At 41.1% G+C, this 20,579-nt stretch overlaps 1 protein-coding gene across 2 annotated transcripts in view; it reads left to right on the forward strand.

The window, feature by feature from the left end:
• DNAH10 (dynein axonemal heavy chain 10) overlaps positions 1-20,579 on the forward strand; it is a 152,261-nt gene that overhangs the window by 55,208 nt on the left and 76,474 nt on the right. For both annotated transcript variants that reach the window (XM_057744253.1, XM_057744254.1), the window contains 5 exons: positions 9,458-9,580; positions 11,801-12,034; positions 14,584-14,807; positions 18,910-19,179; positions 19,335-19,518. In XM_057744253.1, the coding sequence (XP_057600236.1) occupies positions 9,458-9,580; positions 11,801-12,034; positions 14,584-14,807; positions 18,910-19,179; positions 19,335-19,518 (1,035 nt within the window). The remainder of the gene's footprint in view (positions 1-9,457; positions 9,581-11,800; positions 12,035-14,583; positions 14,808-18,909; positions 19,180-19,334; positions 19,519-20,579) is intronic.

The raw sequence follows: 20,579 nt of genomic DNA on the forward strand, positions 1-20,579 counted from the left end.
TTGTGACTCTCTTTCATGGTAGGGGTTTTTTTCTCTGTGTGATTTTTATTTATTTATTTATTTTTAGTTCATCTTCCATAAGTGTTTTTGCCTGTGCTCACTTCACTTTGATATGTGTTTCTGCAGTTTTTCCAACCTTGTGCATCATGTTGGGAAGCTCCAGGTCTTTTTTTTTTTTTTTTTAATTTATTTATTTTTTTGGGGGTACACCAAGTTCAACCATGTTTTTATACACATATCCCCATATTCCCTCCCTCCCTCAACTCCCCCCCCACCCTCCCCATCCCAGTCCTCTAAGGCATCTTCCATCCTCGAGTTGGACTCCCTTTGTTATGCAACAACTTCCCACTGGCTATCTGTTTAACAGTTGGTACTATATATATGTCTGTGCTACTCTCTCGCTTCTTCTCAGTTTCCCCTTCACCCCCCGCCCCCTCCCATACCTCGAGTTCTCCAGTCCATTCTCTGTATCTGCATCCTTGTTCTTGTCACTGAGTTCGTCAGTACCATTTTTAGATTCCGTATATGTGAGTTAGCATACAATATTTGGCCTTCTCTTTCTGACTTACTTCACTCTGTATGACAGATTGTAGTTCTATCCACCTCATTACATATAGCTCCATCTCAACCCTTTTTATAGCTGAGTAATATTCCATTGTGTATATATGCCACATCTTCTTTATCCATTCATTTGTTGATGGGCATTTCGGTTGCTTCCATGTCCTGGCTATTGTAAATAGTGCTGCAATGAACATTATGGTACATGTTTCTTTGGGGATTATGGTTTTCTTTGGATATATGCCCAGGAGTGGGATTACTGGATCATATGGTAGTTCTATTTGCAGTTTTTTAAGGAACCTCCAAATTGTTTTCCATAGTGGCTATACCAACTTACATTCCCACCAACAGTGCAGGAGAGTTCCCTTTTCTCCACACCCTCTCCAACATTTGTTGTTTCCAGATTTTGTGATGATGGCCATTCTGATGGGTGTGAGGTGATACCTCATTGTGGCTTTGACTTGCATTTCTCTGATGATTAGTGATGTTGAGCATCTTTTCATATGTTTGTTGGCCATCTGTATGTCTTCTTTGGAGAAATGTCTATTTAGGTCTTCCGCCCATTTGTGGATTGGGTTATTTGCTTTTTTGGTATTAAGCTTCGTGAGCTGCTTGTATATTTTGGAGGTTAATCCTTTGTCCATTGTTTCATAGGCAACTATTTTTTCCCATTCTGAGGGTTGCCTTCTAGTCTTGTTTATGGTTTCTTTTGCTGTGCAAAAGCTTTTAAGTTTCATGAGGTCCCATTTGTTTATTCTTGATTTTATTTCCATGATTCTAGGAGGTGGGTCAAAAAGGATCTTGCTTTGATGGATGTCATAGAGTGTTCTGCCTATGTTTTCCTCTAGGAGTTTTATAGTGTCTGGCCTTCCATGTAGGTCTTTAATCCATTTGGAGTTTATTTTTGTGTATGGTGTTAGGAAGTGTTCTAATTTCATTCTTTTACATGTTGCTGTCCAATTTTCCCAGCACCACTTATTGAAGAGGCTGTCTTTTTTCCATTGTATATTTGTGCCTCCTTTGTCAAAGATAAGGTGCCCATATGTGTTTGGGCTTACTTCTGAGTTCTCTATTCTATTCCATTGATCTTCCTTTCTATTTTTGTGCCAGTACCATACTGTCTTGATCATTATGGCCTTGTAGTATAGTTTGAAGTCAGGAAGCCTGATTCCACCAACTCCGTTTTTCCTTCTCAAGATTTCTTTGGCTGTTCGGGGTCTTTTGCGTTTCCTTACAAATCTTAAGCTTTCTTGCTCTAGTTCTGTGAAAAATGCCATTGGTAATTTGATCGGGATTGCATTGAATCTGTAAATTGCTTTGGGTAGTATAGTCATTTTCACGATGTTGATTCTTCCAATCCAGGAACATAGTATGTCCCTCCATCTGTTTGTGTCGTCTTTGATTTCTTTCATCAATGTCTTAAAGTTTTCTACATACAGGTCTTTTGCCTCCTTCGGCAGGTTTATTCCTAGGTATTTGATTCTTTTTGTTGCAATGGTGAATGGGAGAGTTTCCTTAATTTCTCTTTCTGCTCTTCCATTGTTAGTGTATAGGAATGCAAGAGATTTCTGTGCATTAATTTTGTATCCTGCTACTTTACTAAACTCATCAATGAGTGCTAGCAGTTTTCTGGTAGAGTCTTTAGGGTTTTCTATATATAATATCATGTCATCTGCAAAGAGTGACAATTTTACTTCTTCTTTTCCAATTTGGATTCCTTTTATTTTTTTCTTCTCTGATTGCTGTGGCTAAAACTTCCAAAACTATGTTGAATAATAATGGTGAGAGTGGGCACCCTTGTCTTGTTCCTGTTCTTAGAGGGAATTCTTTCAGTTTTTCCCCATTGAGAACGATGTTGGCTTTTGGTTTCTCATATATGGCTTTTATTATGTTGAGGTAATTTCCTTCTATGCCCATTTTCTGGAGAGCTTTTATCATAAATGGATGTTGAACTTTGTCAAAAGCTTTTTCTGCATCTATTGAGATGATCATATGGTTTTTATCCTTCAATTTGTTGATATGATGTATCACATTGATTGATTTGCGTATATTGAAGAATCCTTGCATCCCAGGGATAAACCCCACTTGATCATGGTGTATGATTTTTTTAATGTGCTGTTGGATTCTGTCAGCTAGTATTTTGTTGAGGATTTTTGCATCTATATTCATCAGTGATATTGGCTTGTAATTTTCTTTTTTTGGGACATCTTTGCCTGGTTTTGGTATCAGGGTGATGGTGGCCTTGTAGAATGAGTTTGGGAGTGTTCCTCCTTCTGCAATATTTTGGAAGAGTTTGAGAAGGATAGGTGTTAGCTCTTCTCGAAATGTTTGATAGAATTCGCCTGTGAACCCATCTGGTCCTGGGCTTTTGTGTGTTGGGAGATTTTTAATCACTGCCTCAATTTCTGTACTTGTGATTGGTCTGTTCATGGTTTCTATTTCTTCCTGGTTCAGTCTTGGAAGATTGTATTTTTCTAAGAATGTATCCATTTCTTCCAGGTTATCCAATTTATTGGCATATAGTTGCTTGTAGTAGTCTCTCATGATGTTTTGTATTTCTGAGGTGTCCGTTGTGACTTCTCCTTTTTCATTTCTAATTCTGTTGATTTGCATCTTCTCCCTTTTTTTCTTGATGAGTCTGGCTAATGGTTTATCAATTTTGTTAATCTTCTTAAAGAACCAACTTTTAGTTTTATTAATTTTTGCTATTGCTTCCTTCCTTTCTTTTTCATTTATTTCTGCTCTGGTCTTTATGATTTCTTTCCTTCTGCTCACTTTGGGGTTTCTTTGTTCTTCTTTTTCTAATTGTTTTAGATGTAAGGTTAGGTTGTTTATTCGATCATTTTCTTGTTTCTTAAGGTAGGACTGTATTGCTATAAACTTCCCTCTTAGAACTGCTTTTGCTGCGTCCCATAGGTTTTGGGTTGTTGTGTTTTCATTGTTGTTTGTTTCTAGATTTTTTTTTATTTCCTCTTTGATTTCTTTAGTGATTCCTTGGTTGTTTAAGAGTGAATTGTTTAGCCTCCATGTGCTTATATTTTTTGCAGTTTTTTTTCCTGTAATTGATATCTAGTCTCATGGCATTGTGGTCTGAGAAGATGCTTGATATGATTTCAATTTTCTTGAATTTGCCGAGGTTTGTTTTGTGACCCAAGATGTGATCTATCCTGGAAAATGTTCCGTGTGCACTTGAGAAGAAGGTGTTTTCTGTCGTTTTTGGATGGAATGTCCTATAAATATCAGTTAAGTCAAGATGGTCTAATGTGTCATTTAAAGCTTGTGTGTCTTTATTTATTTTCTGTTTGGATGACCTGTCCATTGATGTAAGTGGGGTGTTCAAGTCTCCCACTATTATTGTGTTACTGTCGATGTCCCCTTTTATAGCTGTTAGCATTTGCCTTATGTATTGAAGTGTTCCTATGTTGGGGGCATAGATATTTACCATTGTGATATGTTCTTCTTGAATGGATCCCTTGATCATTATGTAGTGTCCTTCCTTGTCTCTTTTAATAGTCTTTAGTTTAAAGTCTAATTTGTCTGATATGAGTATTGCTACTCCAGCTTTCTTTTGACTTCCATTTGCATGGAATAACTTTTTCCATCCCTTTCCTTTCAGTCTATATGTATCCCTTGGTCTGAAGTGGGTTTCTTGTAGGCAGCATATAGAAGGGTTTGTTTTTGTATCCGTTCAGTCTGTGTCTTTTGGTTGGAGCATTTAATCCATTGACATTTAAGGTGATTATTGACATGTGTGTTCCAATTACCATTTTCTTAATTGTTTTGGGTTTGTATTTGTAGGTGTTTTCCTTTTCTTGTGTTTCCTACTTAGAGAAGTTCCTTTAGCACTTGTTGTAAGGCTGGTTTGGTGGTGCTGAATTCTCTTAACTTTTGCTTGTCTGTAAAGCTTTTGATTTCTCCCTCAAATCTGAATGAGATTCTTGCTGGGTAGAGTATTCTTGGCTGTAGGTTTCTCTCTTTCAGGACTTTCAGTATATCCTGCCATTCCCTTCTGGCCTGCAGAGTTTCTGTAGAAAGGTCAGCTGTTATCCTGATGGGTTTTCCCTTATATGTTGTTTGTTGCTTTTCTCTTGCTGCTTTTAATATTTTTTCTTTGTGTTTAATTGTTGTTAGTTTGATTAGTATGTGCCTTGGTGTATTTCTCCTTGGGTTTATTCTGTATGGGACTCTCTGTGCTTCTTGGACTTGGTTAATTATTTCCTTTCCCATGTTGGGGAAGTTTTCCACTATAACCTCTTCAAATATTTTCTCAGACCCTTTCTTGTTTTCTTCTTCTTCTAGGATGCCTATAATTCGAATGTTGGTATGCTTAATGTTATCACTGAGGTCTCTGAGACTGTCTTCTATTCTTTGTATTCTTTTTTCTTTTTCCTGCTCTGTGGCGTTTATTTCCCCCATTCTATCTTCCAACTCACTTATTCGTTCTTCTGTCTCAGTCATTCTGCTGGTTATAGCATCTAGAGTATTTTTAATTTCAGTTATTTTGTTATCCATTGCTGTTTGTTTTTCTGAGTTCTTATGAACTGTTTCTTGTACTTTCTCTATTTTTTAATCAAGATTTTGCATCATTTTTACTATCATTACTCTGAATTCTTTTTCAGGCATTTTTCCTATTTCCTCCTCATTTATTTGGTCTTGTGGGTTTTTTTCCTGCTCCTTTGCCTGCATGGTGTTTCTTTGTTTCCTCATGGTTGTCCAAACTTTTGGGGTTGCTTGTCCTGGTGATAGAGGTGTTTATAGAAGACTGTCCAAGCCTCAGACTAATGTCCAAGTATTGGATTAAACAAATACTAAGTCTAGGAAACACATACATGTATAAGACACACAATTACTGAATCCATTAGGACATAAGGCTCTAGAAAGACCTGACAGAACCCAGTGTGCTATCAGATATTCAAAGAGAAACCCAACAGAAACTGACAACTGAAACAGAACAAATCAGAGACAAAAGCAAAAGCAAACAAACAAACTAATAACACCTTACACATACAAACACTAGTCCAGGGAGATTTTGTAAGCTAGGATCAAATATAGAAAAGAGCTAGAGTACCACCAGACAGAATGGAGATTTTCAGAATGAAATTAGACAATTGTACTAAGAACTAAGATAAAGACAAAAACCTAATATTAAATACCAAGGCGGTGCGTCATCTGAAGAATAGAGCAAGGAGTCTGAGCAGATCGATAGTGTTGCTTATAAGTATGTTAAGATAAAATAAACTTAAAAAGGCTGGAAGAAAGGGGAACAGAAGAGCGTAGTGTGATTGGAAATATGCAAATAAAAAGAAAGGAATAGAAATGTATAAAAGATAGGGATGAAAGGAAAGTATGAGAGATATATTGTCTGTACTACCAAAAACTTAGCTAGATATAGAAGTATATAAAAAAGCAAAAAAATAAAAATAGAATAAAAAATATCATTAAAAAGATTATGTTATAAAACTTGTAGATCTCTTAGGACTAAGATCGTAATTAATAAAGGAAAAAAAAAAAGAGAGAAAAAAAAATCCAGAACTGATCCCAGAATGGACCAGTTCAATAGGATTGATACTAATATTTCTGTTTCCTTAGAGTCTCAGCTGTAAGTGTCCTTCTACTCGCCTTGGGTTTTTTTGCATTATTCTGTGACCAGCAGAGGTTCCTTTATTGTTCGTCTGTAATCTTTGGTGTGTGGGGAGGGAGAGGGTACAATAGTGGCTCCTTCCCCTGGGGGTGAGTGAGCAGTGGCACACTGTTGTTTCAGTCGGGCTTGGAGGTGACTGTTGCAGAGGGACGCCAGCGGCTCAGGTGTGAACAGAAAGTCTTAGAGTTGGGCCTCTCTTGGGTTTTTTTTTTTTTCTTGGCAGCCTCCCTGCTGCCGGAATTCCAAGGGGTTTTAATCTAGCCCCGCCCGAGTGCCTGAGGGTGCTTGTTATCCCTGAGTGCCTTAGGTGGCCCACAGGGCATCACTCCACTGCCTGTTGCAGAGGCGCCAAAAGAGAGAGAGAGGCTATACGCGCGGCTCCTCCCCCCGCCTGCCCGTGGACCCACAACATCCAGCCTCCATCATGGCCGGGCAGCTCTCAGGGACAGGCACTCCTCGCCGGGGACCTCTTCCCTCCTCTCCTCTTGGTCTGTCACCTTACTGGCAACAATGTTTCTCACCCTGAACCAGCTCTCCGGTTCCCATGCTCCCGCTCCCGGACCCTCTGTTCAACTGTGAATCGATGTCTCTATCCGGGAAGGCTGAGCTGCGGTGCGGACCCTCCGTGTGTTTCTCACTCCCTCCCGTCTGCCACAGCTCTGCCGCTTCACCCTCTTTGAGCCGTTGTAGATGCCTCCCTACCGGTTATGTCAGGCTCCTTGCGGTCCTTTCTGGTGTCCGAGGCCGTCTGCTGGTGTTCAGCTGGTTCTCTGTGGGAATTATTGCGTCCTTCGGTGCATTCCCAATGCATCTGTGGAGAAGGATGCATTCCACGTCCCTCTACTTCACCGCCATCTTTTTCTCCCCTACCAGGTCTTATATTAGGGAGTTTGGGGCTTTCTTCCTTTGTGTCCAGACCTCTGTGAGCATCCCACGCTCATTTCACCAGTTTTGTGTGACTGCCTTGTTTTCTTTCCCAGACTGCAGGCAGGTGCCTTCTACTTGCCACACTCTGAGCTTGGGGTGGGGTGAAGCCAGGCCTGGCTCACTGCCTAGGAGTGTGGTCACGCATGGGCTTCCTTCACTTGCTTTTTTTTTTTTTTTTAGTATGTTTTAAAAAATTTATTTATTTATTTATTTTTAATTTATTGGCTGCATTGGGTCTTTGTTGCTGTTCATGGGCTTTCCGTAGTTGCCGAGAGCAGGGGCTACTCTTCATTGTAGTGCATGGGCTTCTTATTGCAGTGGCTTCCCTTGTGGCGGAGCATGAGCTCTAGGCGCGTGGGCTTCAGTAGTTGCGTGTGCAGACTCAGTAGTTGTGACTCAAGGGCTCTAGAGCTCAGGCTCAGTAGTTGTGGTGCACGGGCTTTGTTGCTCTGTGGCACATGGGATCTTCCCGGACCAGGGCTCGAACCCGTTGTCCCCTGCATTGGCAGGTGAATTCTTAACCACTGCGCCACCAGGGATGCCCTCACTTGCTTTTTAAAATGTTTTCTGTTTATTACTTAAAATTTTTAATTTTTATTTTTTTAAATTGAGGTCTAGTTGATTTACAGTGTTGTGCCAATTGTGTATTACTTTTTATTAGTGCATCTGTTAACTAGGATATAGTACTGCCTTTTTCTTTGTTAGTACAAAATTTTTTTAATTGATGTGAAATTTATGTAACATAAAACTACCCGTTTTACAGTGCACAATTCAGTGGCGTTTAGCATATTTGCAGTGTTATGCAACCACCACCTCTATCTTGTTCCAGAACATTTTCATCATCTCTAAAGAAATTCCCATACCCGTTAAAAAGCAATCACTCCTCCAAACCTCGAGTTCTCCAGTCCATTCTCTGCATCTGTGTCCTTGTTCTTGTCTTGTCACTGAGTTCATCAGTACCATTTTTAGATTCCGTATATATGAGTTAGCATATAATATTTGTCTGTCTCTTTCTGACTTACTTCACTCTGTATGACAGACTCTAGGTCTATCCACCTCATTACATATCGCTCCATCTCATCCCTTTTTATAGCTGAGTAATATTCCATTGTATATATATGCCACATCTTCTTTATCCATTCATTTGCTGATGGGCATTTCGGTTGCTTCCATGTCCTGGCTATTGTAAATAGTGCTGCAATAAACATTATGGTACATGTTTCTTTTGGGATCACTCCCTACTTCCCCTCCCTCTAGCCTCTGGCAACGTCAGTCTATTGTCTGTCTCTGTGAATTTACCTATTTTGGGTATTTCATGTAATTGCAGTCGTATAAGATATGGCCTTTGTGTCTGGCTTCTTTCACTCTGCATAATATTTTCAAGGTTCATCTATGCTGTGAAATGTGTCAGTGCTTCATTCTTTTTTGTGGCTGAATCATATTCCATTGTGTGGATGGACCACATTTTGTTTATCCCATTCACCTGTTGATGGACATTTGGGTTGTTTCCACCTTTTGGTTAATGAAATAGTGCTTCTGTGAACATTGGTATTACAACTACGTTTTGAGTCCCTGTTTTCAGTTCTTCTGCGTCTATGCCTAGGATTGGAATTGTGGGTCACGTAGTATTTGGATCAGGTTTTTTAAAATTTATTTATTTTATTATTGGCTGCGTTGGGTCTTCGTTGCTGCATGTGGGCTCTCTCTAATTGTGGCGAGCAGGGGCTCACCACAACTAGAGTTGGAGTGGGAGGGCTTCTCATTGCGGTGGTTTCTCTTGTTGCAGAGCACAGGCTCTAGGTGCATGGGCTTCAGTAGTTGTGGCACATGGGCTCAGTGGTAGTGGCTCGAGGGCTCTAGAGCTCAGGCTCAGTAGTTGTGGTGCACTGGCTTAGCTGCTCTGCGGCATGTGTGATCTTCCCAGCCCAGGGCTTGAACCCATGTCCCCTGCATTGGCAGGCAGATTCTTAACCAGTGCGCCACCAGGGAAGCCCTATGGATCAGTTTTTGCTTGGGGCTCTGCACAGTTTGTCCTTTGGGTCACCGGGCTCCAACCCCTGCTCACAACTAGAAGCTTCCTCCCTGTCCCAGGCTGGTGTGGAGAGTTTTCTTTTGCTCTTGTGTGTGGCTGTGTATTTTAGAATATTTAGCTGTGCTTCCCCTATCATCCTGTATACTTGGAAAAGAGCGTATGCACTCACTCTGCCCTCTTGCCTGGAAAGTCTTTTGACCTGAGTTGGTTTAAATCTGTCCCGTGTTAGGGTGGATGTGGCCATACACACCTTGAGGTACCTGGGAACCTGTGTTGACGATAACATTGTGCATTTACAGATTTGGATGTTGGTTCAGAGAAAATGGATGTATCTGGAAAGCATCTTTATCGGTGGAGATATCAGATCACAACTTCCAGATGAAGCAAAGAAGTTTGACAACATCGATAGAGTATTTAAAAGGGCAAGTGACTGGCTTCTATTTTAGTCTTGAAAGAAGAATAGTGATTTAAGATACTCTTATTTACCTCTTGGCAAGTAGTGTTTTGTCTATTAGTAGCTTCTGAATGTTTTCTGTCATTGTATATGAGCTTAATCTCTTCAGTAAAAACTTCTGTTTGACCTTAAGCCACCGGCATATGGCACTAGAAGTTTTTTATATTTATTTTTTATTATGAAAGTAGTACTTGTGGGAATTCCCTGGTGGGCCAGTGGTTAAGGCTCTGTGCTTCCACTGCAGGGAGCACAGGTGCAATCCCTGGTCTGGGAACTAAGATCCCACATGCCGCATGGCAAAAAAAAAAATAGTGCTTGTTTAAAAAGGATCGGAAAATGTAGAAAAGCAGGGAAAAATGTATCTTCCATAATTCCATCACCATTAATGTATAATATATTTCTTTTATCTTTTTTCTATGTGTATGGGTTAAAAACACAATTATAATAATATCTTGTATAATCCTATCATAATTTTCTCTTAATATTACAAGAAATGTAGTTTGTATTATGAAACTATGTGAGAAAATGTTTTAATGCCTTTATGTAATGTTTCTGTAAACAGCTTGACATTAGTTTAGTTGGTTATTGTCTAGTAACTGGACATCTTGTTTGAAGTGAAATTCTTTGCTTTCATAAATAATTTGCAGTTTGTGTCTAAAGTTTTTTCCACATTTAGGATGAGTATTTTACGATAGACTGTTTATAAGTAAATTACCTGTGAAAGACTATGCTCATTTTAAAGTCCTTTCCAGAAAAGGTGGTACCAGTGGTCACTGCTGCTAGTAATTAGAGGGGCAAGGATTTTCACCCAGCCCACCTGACCTCAAAGCCCAGGTGCTTTGCTACTCAGTGATGCTGTTGTATTCTCCACTTAGGGGCTGCCAGCTCACGTTTGGGTCTCCTTTATTCATTAGAGTTTATGGTTTTTTTCTCATCCACCTGCATAAGCTTTCTCTCTTTCTCTCTTTCTTTCTTTTTTTTTTTTTGGCCTCACTGCACGGCTTGCAGGATCCTAGTTCCTCGACCAGGGATTGAACCGGGCCCTCTGTAGTGAAAGTGCAGAGTCCCAACCACTGGACCTCCAGGGAACTCCCTGCATAAGATTTTTTTTTAAACTTAAAAAAAATTACACAGCAGATACCTATTCATTACAGAAGGATTTAGACATTATAAAAAAGCAAAAAAAAAAGCAAAAAAAAAAAAAATAGAAAGAAAGAAAGAATGAAAGAAAGAAAAGAAAAAAATACCTGCAATCTATGCCCAAGATAAGATAATCATTTCAATAGTTCAGCATGTATCTTTCCAGGACTTGTTGATTCCTGTGGAAACATATCAATACATATATAATTATTCTATGAAATATGATCATTCTTACCAATATGATCTTTTTTCAAATTTAACATCTTTGTCATATTTTTTTTAAAGAAGACAGTATTATTCTTTTTTGTCATATATTTTGATAAATAAACCTCTAAATTGTCACTTACAGCAAATTATTGACCTAATTCCCTCTTGTTGGACATTTAGGCTATTACCTTTTCTTTTCTTTCTCATTATTATGTTTTTGCCATTATGAAGAGCACCGTGGGGAATATTCAGGTGTATACAAATTGCTCAGAGTGAGGCGGCTGGCTTCATTCGTCCAGCAAATGTAGATGGAGGGTCTGTTGTGCGCAGACAGTGTTGTAGGCACATGGGACACAATGAACAAAAGACAGAAGAAGAATCCCTACGAAGGGCAGCTGACCTTCTAGCGAGAAGATGGAAAAAAATAAACATCGTAAATAAGTACATTATGTATATATATAGTACGTTAGAAAGTGCTTATTGATTTTTATTTATAGATTTTTATTTATTTATTTGGCTGTGCTGGGTCTTAGTTGTGGGATCTTCATTGCTGCATTCAGGATCTTAGTTGTGGCATGTGGAATCTAGTTCCCTGACCAGGGATGGAACCCGGGCCCCCTGTATTGGGAGTGTGGAGTCTTAGCCACGGGACCACCAGGGAAGTCCCTGAAGTAGCTTATTTAAACACTTAACTGTTTTGCCAGTTTGGCCTCCTGGAAGGCGGAGGTTCCAGCTGGTCGATTTTGCTCTGTTGCGCCCAGACCCTGGCAGATGCCCACCCAGGACGAGAGCCGGGCTCCCGCTTCCCTAGCTTGACCTATGTCCTCTTGACTTTGTCCAGATCATGGGTGAGACCTTGAAAGACCCCGTGATCAAGAGATGCTGTGAGGCCCAGAACCGCCTCAGCGACCTGCAGAACATCAGCGAGGGCCTGGAGAAGTGCCAGAAGAGCCTGAACGACTACTTGGATTCCAAGAGGAACGGCTTCCCCAGGTTCTTCTTCATTTCTGACGACGAGCTGCTCAGCATCCTGGGCAACAGCGACCCCCTCTGCGTCCAGGAGCACATGATCAAGGTCGGCCCCTGGGGGCTCCCAGGGAGCGGTGGCATAAGCTCTGTAACTGCAGTCTGTTGTATCCAAGTCCTCTGCACTGTTGGGTTCAACCCAGAGGTTTAAGACGGTGAAACGCTGCTGCTTTTTTTGTTTGTTTGTATTTTGTGTGTGTTTTTTCTTTTTTTAAAAAATATTTCTTTCTTTCTTTATTGGCTGCATTGGGTCTTCGTTGCTGCGTGCAGGCTTTCTCTAGTTGCAGCAAGCGGGGGCTACTCTTTGTTGTGGTGCATGGGCTTCTCATGGGCAGTGGCTTCTCTTATTGTGGAGCACGGGTTCTAGGCATGTGGGCTTCAGTAGTTGTGGCACGTGGGCTCATTAGCTGTGGTTCGAGGGCTGTAGAGCACAGGCTCAGTAGTTGTGGGCACGGGCTTAGTTGCTCTGCGGCATGTGGGATCTTCCTGGCACAGGGATTGAACCCATGCCCCCCTGAATTGGCAGGTGAATTCTTAACCACTGTGGCAACAGGGAAGCCCCGCTGCTGGGGTTTTTATTTGAAGTATAAATCGGATTAAGTCCACTGTAGTCTGAAGTCACACCAGGACTCAGCTGCTCTTTGTTTCTCTTTTTCCACAGTCCCCAAACAACATTTTTTGGAGAAACTAAAATAATACAGAAATACACAAAGACTAATATAGTAAGTAGAGAGGCAACACAGGATAGTGGTTTAGCACATCCAGCCAGATTGTCTGAGTTCAAATACTGGCTCTACATAGATTTGCTCTGTGACCTTTGGCAAGTTACTTAACCTCTCTGGGCATCAGTTTTCTTATCTGTAAATACAGATAACTCCAATTATAAAAATTTATAACATAAAGATTAAATGAGTTAATATTTGTAAAGTACTTAGAACAGTGCCTGCCTTACAATGTTGGCTAAAGAGCCTTATCTACCACCCAGAATTGACACACTCGTTACCACTTAGTCATATTTGCTTTGTCTCTTTTTTTGTAAAATAAAATTTTAGAGATAAAGCTGACATAATCTTTGTCCCACCCCCATTCACAGTTCTTCTTCCACTTTCAAGACGCAGCCACTATCACGGCTTTGATATAATTCCTTCCAGCCCATGCTTTCATACTTTTACATAAACGTATGTGTATCCCTGAGTGATACTGAATGGCAGAAAACACAACAAACAAAACAGTCTATTGTGATAGAGTATCAGAGCTGGGCCGGAAAAAATCTTTGGTCAGCTAATCAAAGCTCTGTATCTAGTGTCAGTCCAGAGCAAAGTTTCTCGGCCTTGTCACTACTGGCATCTTGGGCTATATATATATAAATATATATATATTTAATTTTTATTGGAGTATAGTTGGTTTACAATGTTGTGTTAGTTTCAGGTGTACAGCAAAGTGATTCAGTTATAATATACATATATCCACTCTTTTTTAGATTCTTTTTTGGGGTAGATAATTCTTTTCTCTGTGTGTGTTTGTATATGTGTGTGTCGGGGGTGGGAGAAGGGGGCTATCCTGTGCATCGTAGGATGTTTGGTAGCATCCCTGGCCTCTACCCAGTGGACGCCAGGAGCATCCTCTCCAGCTATGACAACGATAAATGTCTCCAGACAGTGCTCTGTCCCCTGAGGGCAAAATCATCCATGGTGGAGAACCAGCATTGTAGAGCAATTCCTTTATTTCAAATAAACAAAATGCTAAGGATCAAAGACTTAATGCCCTACGTTTCCTTTAATTAATGCTGATTTCCTTCTTAAAGTAAGAGTCATAGTTTTGATTGCATGTTTTCCTTCCTCAAAGGGGAGGCTTATATTCTGTTTCTACTTTCGTAAACAAGTATTTTACTGTTGTAGAAAAATGTGTTGTTAGAAGTACTTCATTTACTGGTAGCCCCTTTTGCGAACCTCTTATTTTATTCTTTAAAGCCTGTTGCCTTTCTCTCCTCCTGTCTGATTTGCAGCGTGCCTTGTCTTATCATTTTCCTGAAACATTACTCTGGTTAGTAAAAATGAGGAGCCAGCAGACGCCAAGCGTATGATGAGCTGGCACTTCATACACGTTGTTTAATTTGATCCTTCGACATCATTTTGTAGGGGCCATAATTATGTTTATTCCAGGTTGAGAGAGGAGAAGCTACTTGCTCAAAGTCACCCGATTGGACAGGTGTGCGGTTTCAACCAGTGGTCTCTGATTACCCAGCCTTATGGCGTTTAATCACCAGGCTGTTCCACCCCTCCTGTGTTCAGCTGGCCCATGTGTCCAGCTACCTCTCCATCCCAACATATACCCTAGAATCTCAAGCGTGGGGAGGGAGTCTATCTTCTCTTTCTTTCTTTTTGTTTAATCTACCACAGACTTTGCACAGTGCAGGGTAAATGAAAGTAGCCAATGAACGTTTGTCATTGGGTGAATGGACATCTATTTAGCGTGCGGTCTCTGATGCTGTTGTTGGCATCCTGGCAGCCCTGATGTGTGATGAGGCTCTGCAGGCTGTTCTTTGATTCCAGAACCCAGTGAAGGTATTACAGGGTGGCTTCTCTCACTGTATTGCAGATGTACGACAACATAGCACTGCTGAGGTTTAATGACGGGGACAGTGGAGAAAAACTGGTGTCTGCCATGATTTCAGCAGAAGGAGAGGTCATGGAGTTCCGGAAGATCATCCGGGCCGAGGGGCGCGTGGAGGACTGGATGACGGCAGTTTTGAATGAAATGCGAAGAACTAACAGGCTCATTACCAAAGAGGCTATTTTTAGATACTGTGAAGACAGAACCAGGTGGGATTGTAAATGTGATCATGTGTTACTTTATTATATTAATGGTAATAATGGATCAGTTTTCAGGGTTTGAAGTAGATCAACTGACATTTCAAATGAGGTTTTTCTTTTTCTGCAGTAGCTAAATTAGCCGAAATATATCTGTGCTTTAAGGATCACCTCAAAGTGTGGTCCCTGGGGTGGCAGCATTAGGGTCCTTGGGAGCCTGTTAGAAATGAAAATTTCTGGGCTCCACCCCAAACCAGCCCCATCAGAAACTCTGGAGGTGGGGCCCAGGGATCTGGGTTTTTCCGAGATTCCAGGGGATTCTGAGCTCAAGTGTGAGATCCTAATGACCCACCAGAAACCAGGTGTTCATTAAGGTGAATTCTGTGTGTAGGTTAACAGGTGAAGTTGTTTCTAAAATAGTTGATGAATTTTAATCATTCTTTGATTTTTGTGGCCTAGAAGCTTCCGGGCATTGAGCTGAACCATGCCTGGTCCTAGTGGCTATGAGGGCTGAACTCAAAGCACGTAAAGCATCTTTGGATAACTTCCCAGGAGAGTTGTAGTATATTTGGCAGGGCCCTGTGCAGAAGGAAAGTCTTTATTATTATGAGAACACCATCCTCTTGGTTTTGCATGCTGCCTTTTTGATTTTGCAAACTGAAAATGTCTGTTTAAATAAATTATTAGAACAGAGCATAATATTTGTCTGCTTAGGATCCTACTTTTTCTTAGATTCTGTAGCATATAAAAAATTGGTTTACATCTTTATGTAGTGTGTGTGTGTGTGTTTGTGTGTATACACACACAGTGGTATATTGGTAAACTAGCTCTCTGCAAAAAAAAAAAAAAAAGCTTTGATGTAGAGCATTTGCCAGTTCCCATGATGTAAATACTCCTGCATGTCTGATTTCAAAGCTAAATGGAGGGAATTCCCTAGTGGTCCAGTGGTTAAGACTCCATCCTTCCACTGCTGAGGGCTCGGGTTTGGTCCCTGGTCGGGGAACTAAGATCCTGCAAGCCGTGCGGTGTGGCCAAAATTTTAAAAAAAGAAAGAAAGAAAGAAAGAAAGAAGGAAGGAAGGAAGGAAGGAAAGAAAGGAAGGAAGGAAGGAAGGAAGGAAGGAAGGAAGGAAGAAAGAAAGAAAGAAAACCTAAATGAAATAATGGTAAGAAGTTTAACACGCTGCTTGCAAAATTCCTGAATATTTGACAGTTAGCTCTCATGAGCTGATAGGAGGTGGCCTTAGCCCATCTTGGGCTGTATTCATTCTTTTAACTAACATTTATTGGACTCCTGCTCTGGGCGAATCACTGTGCTTGATGCTTTTTCAAAACGAAACTAGACAGAAACCACTGCCTTCAGAAGTAGAGATCGCTGAATATCTAAAAATCTCTGCAATGTTCCCAAATCATGAATTTTATATCTGCATTTGTTCATTTTATTTGCATCATTACTGCTTTGTCAGGACGTTGCTATGTGTGACAGTGCGTGGTTGGTGGGAGACAGAGTTAAGAGAATACAGCCCGATTAATTGGGAAATGTCCAAGCCACCCCTTTCCTCACCTAAATACCCCTCTGCTAAAGCGAGCTTGTCGCTCCTAATAAAGGGGGTGAGTCGCTGAAATGATACCGTTGATTTACCTGAGTGGACCTGTTTCAGCATCACTGAGAAGGCAGGCCAGGTGTATGTAGCCCGGTGAGCACCCCCGTCCTAGGATTTGCTAAACACCATCATCTTCATCTTAGCTCTGCCCTAGGTCACTTTATTTTCTCTGGTTATAGTGTTTCCATCTCTCCCGATTTCCAGCTTCCCAGGTTTGTTGCCTTTTGCAAGGTCCGTCTTTGTTCATCTTTTCAGTGCTGTCCTCTGTATCTCCATCACCTTCGTTACATCTCTCTTGTGTGTCAGGATCATAACTTTACATATTATTTCGGTTTTAGAGGCACTGCACAATTTTAACACAAGGCATTAAAGCCACATACTTTTTATTGTTTTAAATATTCTTTTAAATTTATTTTACCATTAATTGTACATCATCAAGATAATGACTAGTCATTCACAGTCACTTTTACTGGATTGGAACTTGTAGCTCTGGGTCCATTATTTTTTTAGGTATGATTTAGAAAAAAAGTTTGCCCTAATGTGTTTCACGGCACTTACCAGCTTTGGAAATTAATATCTCAGTAAAGGAAATCCAAGTGGCTGATAAGCACATGAAAAGGGGAAAGACTTCACCAGTCATCAAGGATCTGCAAATTAAAGCTGGATGAGATATTGTTTTTTTCACCTTTCAGATTGTCAAAAAATTCAAAAGAATATAATACCTAGTGCTGGAGAGGGTGTGGTGAGAAGGACAGCGTATGCATGGCTGCTGGGGTTACGGATTGCTACAACCGTAGCTACAAATTAGTTTGACTATTTCTATTAAAATAAACCATCAAAAAGTGCTTCTGTACTTTGGCCTGCACTTGGGATTCTAGTCTATAACACTAGAAGCTGCTCTGACTCCTCAGGATGTGTGTAAAGCAGGGTTTCTCACCATTGGTGCTATTAACATCTGGGGTTGGATAATTCTTTGCTGTGGGAGACCGTCCTGTTCATTGTAGAATGTTTAGCAGCATCCCTGGCCTCTAGCACTAGATGCCAGTAATACCCCTTCCCCAGGTTGTGACAACCAAAAATGTCTCCAGACAGTGCCAAACAACATAGATGTTTATCGAGGTATTGTTTGTATTGGCAAAAGAACTGGAAACTACTTCAAGAGACATGAGTAAGGAAGTGTCTGAGTAAATTGTGATACTTTCATATTCTGAAATGTCGTGCAGCTTTTACAAAGACTGGGTCAGACCTATGTCCGTTGACCTAGACACATGCCCACTAGAACCATTAAGTGAGAAAAGCAAGGTACAGGGTAGCTTGTGTTCCCCGATGCGGATTTTGGAGAAACAGCCCTTACGACCCCTTCTCCCCATTTGTGTATTTTTAACTTTGAACAGGTTTGTATGAGAATGGAAAAGAGTGTCAAGTGACACTCAGGAAACTATAACAAGGAGCCATGGGGGGCGTGGTCAGAGATAATTGTTTTGTTGGAATTTTTTAAAATTTAAAAATTCTTACAATATGCCCATAATATGAAATAATTTGTAAACATCTGTAAAGACACATCTTTAAAGTGATCTGGCATCTTTTACACAGTCATGCACCTGTAACTTCTTCACGTGCATGTCTTTGTTGGGCTGGTGTTTTACTATCTGGCCAGAAGAGTTTTATTCTCCTTTGCTTACCTGAAGCTCTTATTTTGCCTTCCCTGTTCCAGATCAAAGAAAGAGATTTTTTTTTAATTGAAGTATAGTTGATTTACAATATTGTGTTAATTTCAGGTGTACAGCAAAGTGATTCAGTTACACACACACACACACACACACACACACACACATATACATTCCTGATTCTTTTCCATTACAGGTTATTATAAGATATCGAATATAATTCCCTGTGCTATACAGTAAATTTTTGTTGCTTATCTATTTTATGTATATTAGTTTGTATCTATTAATACCATACTCCTAATTTATTTCCCCCCTTCCTGTTTAGTAACCACAAGTTTGTTTTCTATGTCTGAGTCTGTTTCTGTTTCATAAATAAGTTCATTTGTATTACTTTTTAGATTCCACATATAAGTGATACCATATGATATTTGTCTTTCTCTGTCTGAGTTACTTCACTTAGTATGATAATCTCTGGGTCCATCCATGTTGCTACAAATGGCGTTATTTCATTCTTTTTTATGACTAAGTAATATTCCATTGTATTAGGTTGCTTCCATGTTTTGGCTATTGTAAATAGTGCTGCGATAAACATTGGAGTACATGTATGCTTTCGGATGATAGTTTTCTCCAGGTATATGTCCAGTAGTGGGATTGCTGGATCATATGGTAGTTCTATTTTAAGTTTTTTAAAGGAACCTCCATACTGTTCTCCATAGTGGTTGTAGCAATTTACACTTCCACCAACAGCGTAGGAGGGTTCCCTTTTGAAAGAAATAGATTCCTGACAGGACCATTTTTGGTCCCAGTCCTGGGAAAATCTCGTAAAGGCGTGCTTTTCCTTTAGGGTCGACTGGATGCTCCTGTACCAAGGAATGGTGGTGCTGGCCGCCAGCCAGGTGTGGTGGACCTGGGAGGTGGAAGACGTCTTCCGCAAAGTGCAGCAAGGGGAGAAGCAGGCCATGAAGAAGTACGGCCAGAAGATGCACCAGCAGATTGATGAGCTGGTTACTCGGATTACCATGTCCTTAAGCAGAAATGACAGAAAGAAATACAACACTGTCCTCATCATTGACGTGCACGCCCGAGATATAGTCGACTCTTTCATACGGGGCAGGTAGGAACCTTCCCAGGGCGCTGGCATCTCAAAACCTGTCCTTTGTCATCCTCTGGCCCCTCTCAGCATCTCTCCTTCCTTCCTGCCCCTCGTCCACCTTCTCTTCCGCTGCATCTGTCTCTCTTTTCACTTATTCCCCATTGCTTACCTTGCAGCATTCTCGAGGCCCGGGAGTTTGAATGGGAAAGTCAGCTGCGGTTTTACTGGGACCGAGAACCAGATGAGCTGAACATCCGCCAGTGCACGGGGACCTTCGGCTACGGCTACGAGTACATGGGTTTGAACGGAAGGCTGGTTATCACGCCTCTCACGGACCGGATTTACCTGACTCTCACTCAGGTGATTGGCGACCTGGCTCTCGTGGTGATCGTTCACCTGGGGATCTGTGTTTTTCTCTAAGGCTGACTATGGTAACTGTGGTGGTGTAATGGGTTGACCAGTGTCCCTTACCCTGTCCCAAATTCATGTCCATTTGGAACCTCAGCTGTGACCTTATTTAGAAATAGGGTGCTGGCAGATCAAATCAGTTAAGGATTGGGGTGTGAACATCCTGGATTAGGGCCCTAATACCAGCGATCGATGTCCTTGTAAGAAAAGGGGAGAACACAGAGACACAGAGAAAGTGATGTGAAGATGGAGGCAGAGACAGGAGGGATGCACCCACAAGCCAGGGAATGCCTGGGGCCACCAGAAGCTTGAAGAAGCCAGGAAGGATCCTCCCCTAGAGACTTTGGAAGGAGTGTGGCCCTGCCCACACCTTGATGTCAGACTTTTAGCCTCCAGAACTGTGAGAGAACACATTTCTGTTGTTTTAAGCCCGCCAGTTTATGGTACTTTGTTACGGCAGCCCTAGGAAGTTAATACTGATAGTAAGGGATGTCATGCTTTAAAAATCTATAAACGAGGGACTTTCCTGGTGGTGCAGCGGTTAAGAATCTGCCTGCCAATGCAGAGGACACGAGTTCGATCCCTGGGCCAGGAAGATCCCACATGCCATGGAGCAACCAAGCCTGTGAGCCACAACTACTGAGCCCACGTGCCACAACTACTGAAGCCCATGCACCTAGAGCCCATGCTCTGCAACAAGAGAAGCCTGCACACCACAAGGAAGAGTAGCCCCTGGCTCACTGCAACTAGAGAAAGCCCACTCACAGCAATGAAGACCCAATGCAGCCAAATAAATAATAAGTAAATTAATTTAAAAAATCTATAAACGAGTTTCAATTTGGAATATGACCTACATGCCACCTTTTGGGATCGGGCTGTTTCAAGTTCAGGTGGCCCCTAAAACCACCCCCAGGTTCAATAATTTGCTAAGAGAAATTACAGAATGTAGTAAAGCCATTATGGTCATGGTTACGGTTTTCGCAGCAAATAGATACAGATCAAAATCAGCAATG

This window comes from Hippopotamus amphibius, chromosome 8 (assembly GCF_030028045.1).
Source record: "Hippopotamus amphibius kiboko isolate mHipAmp2 chromosome 8, mHipAmp2.hap2, whole genome shotgun sequence".
NCBI lineage: Eukaryota > Metazoa > Chordata > Mammalia > Artiodactyla > Hippopotamidae > Hippopotamus > Hippopotamus amphibius.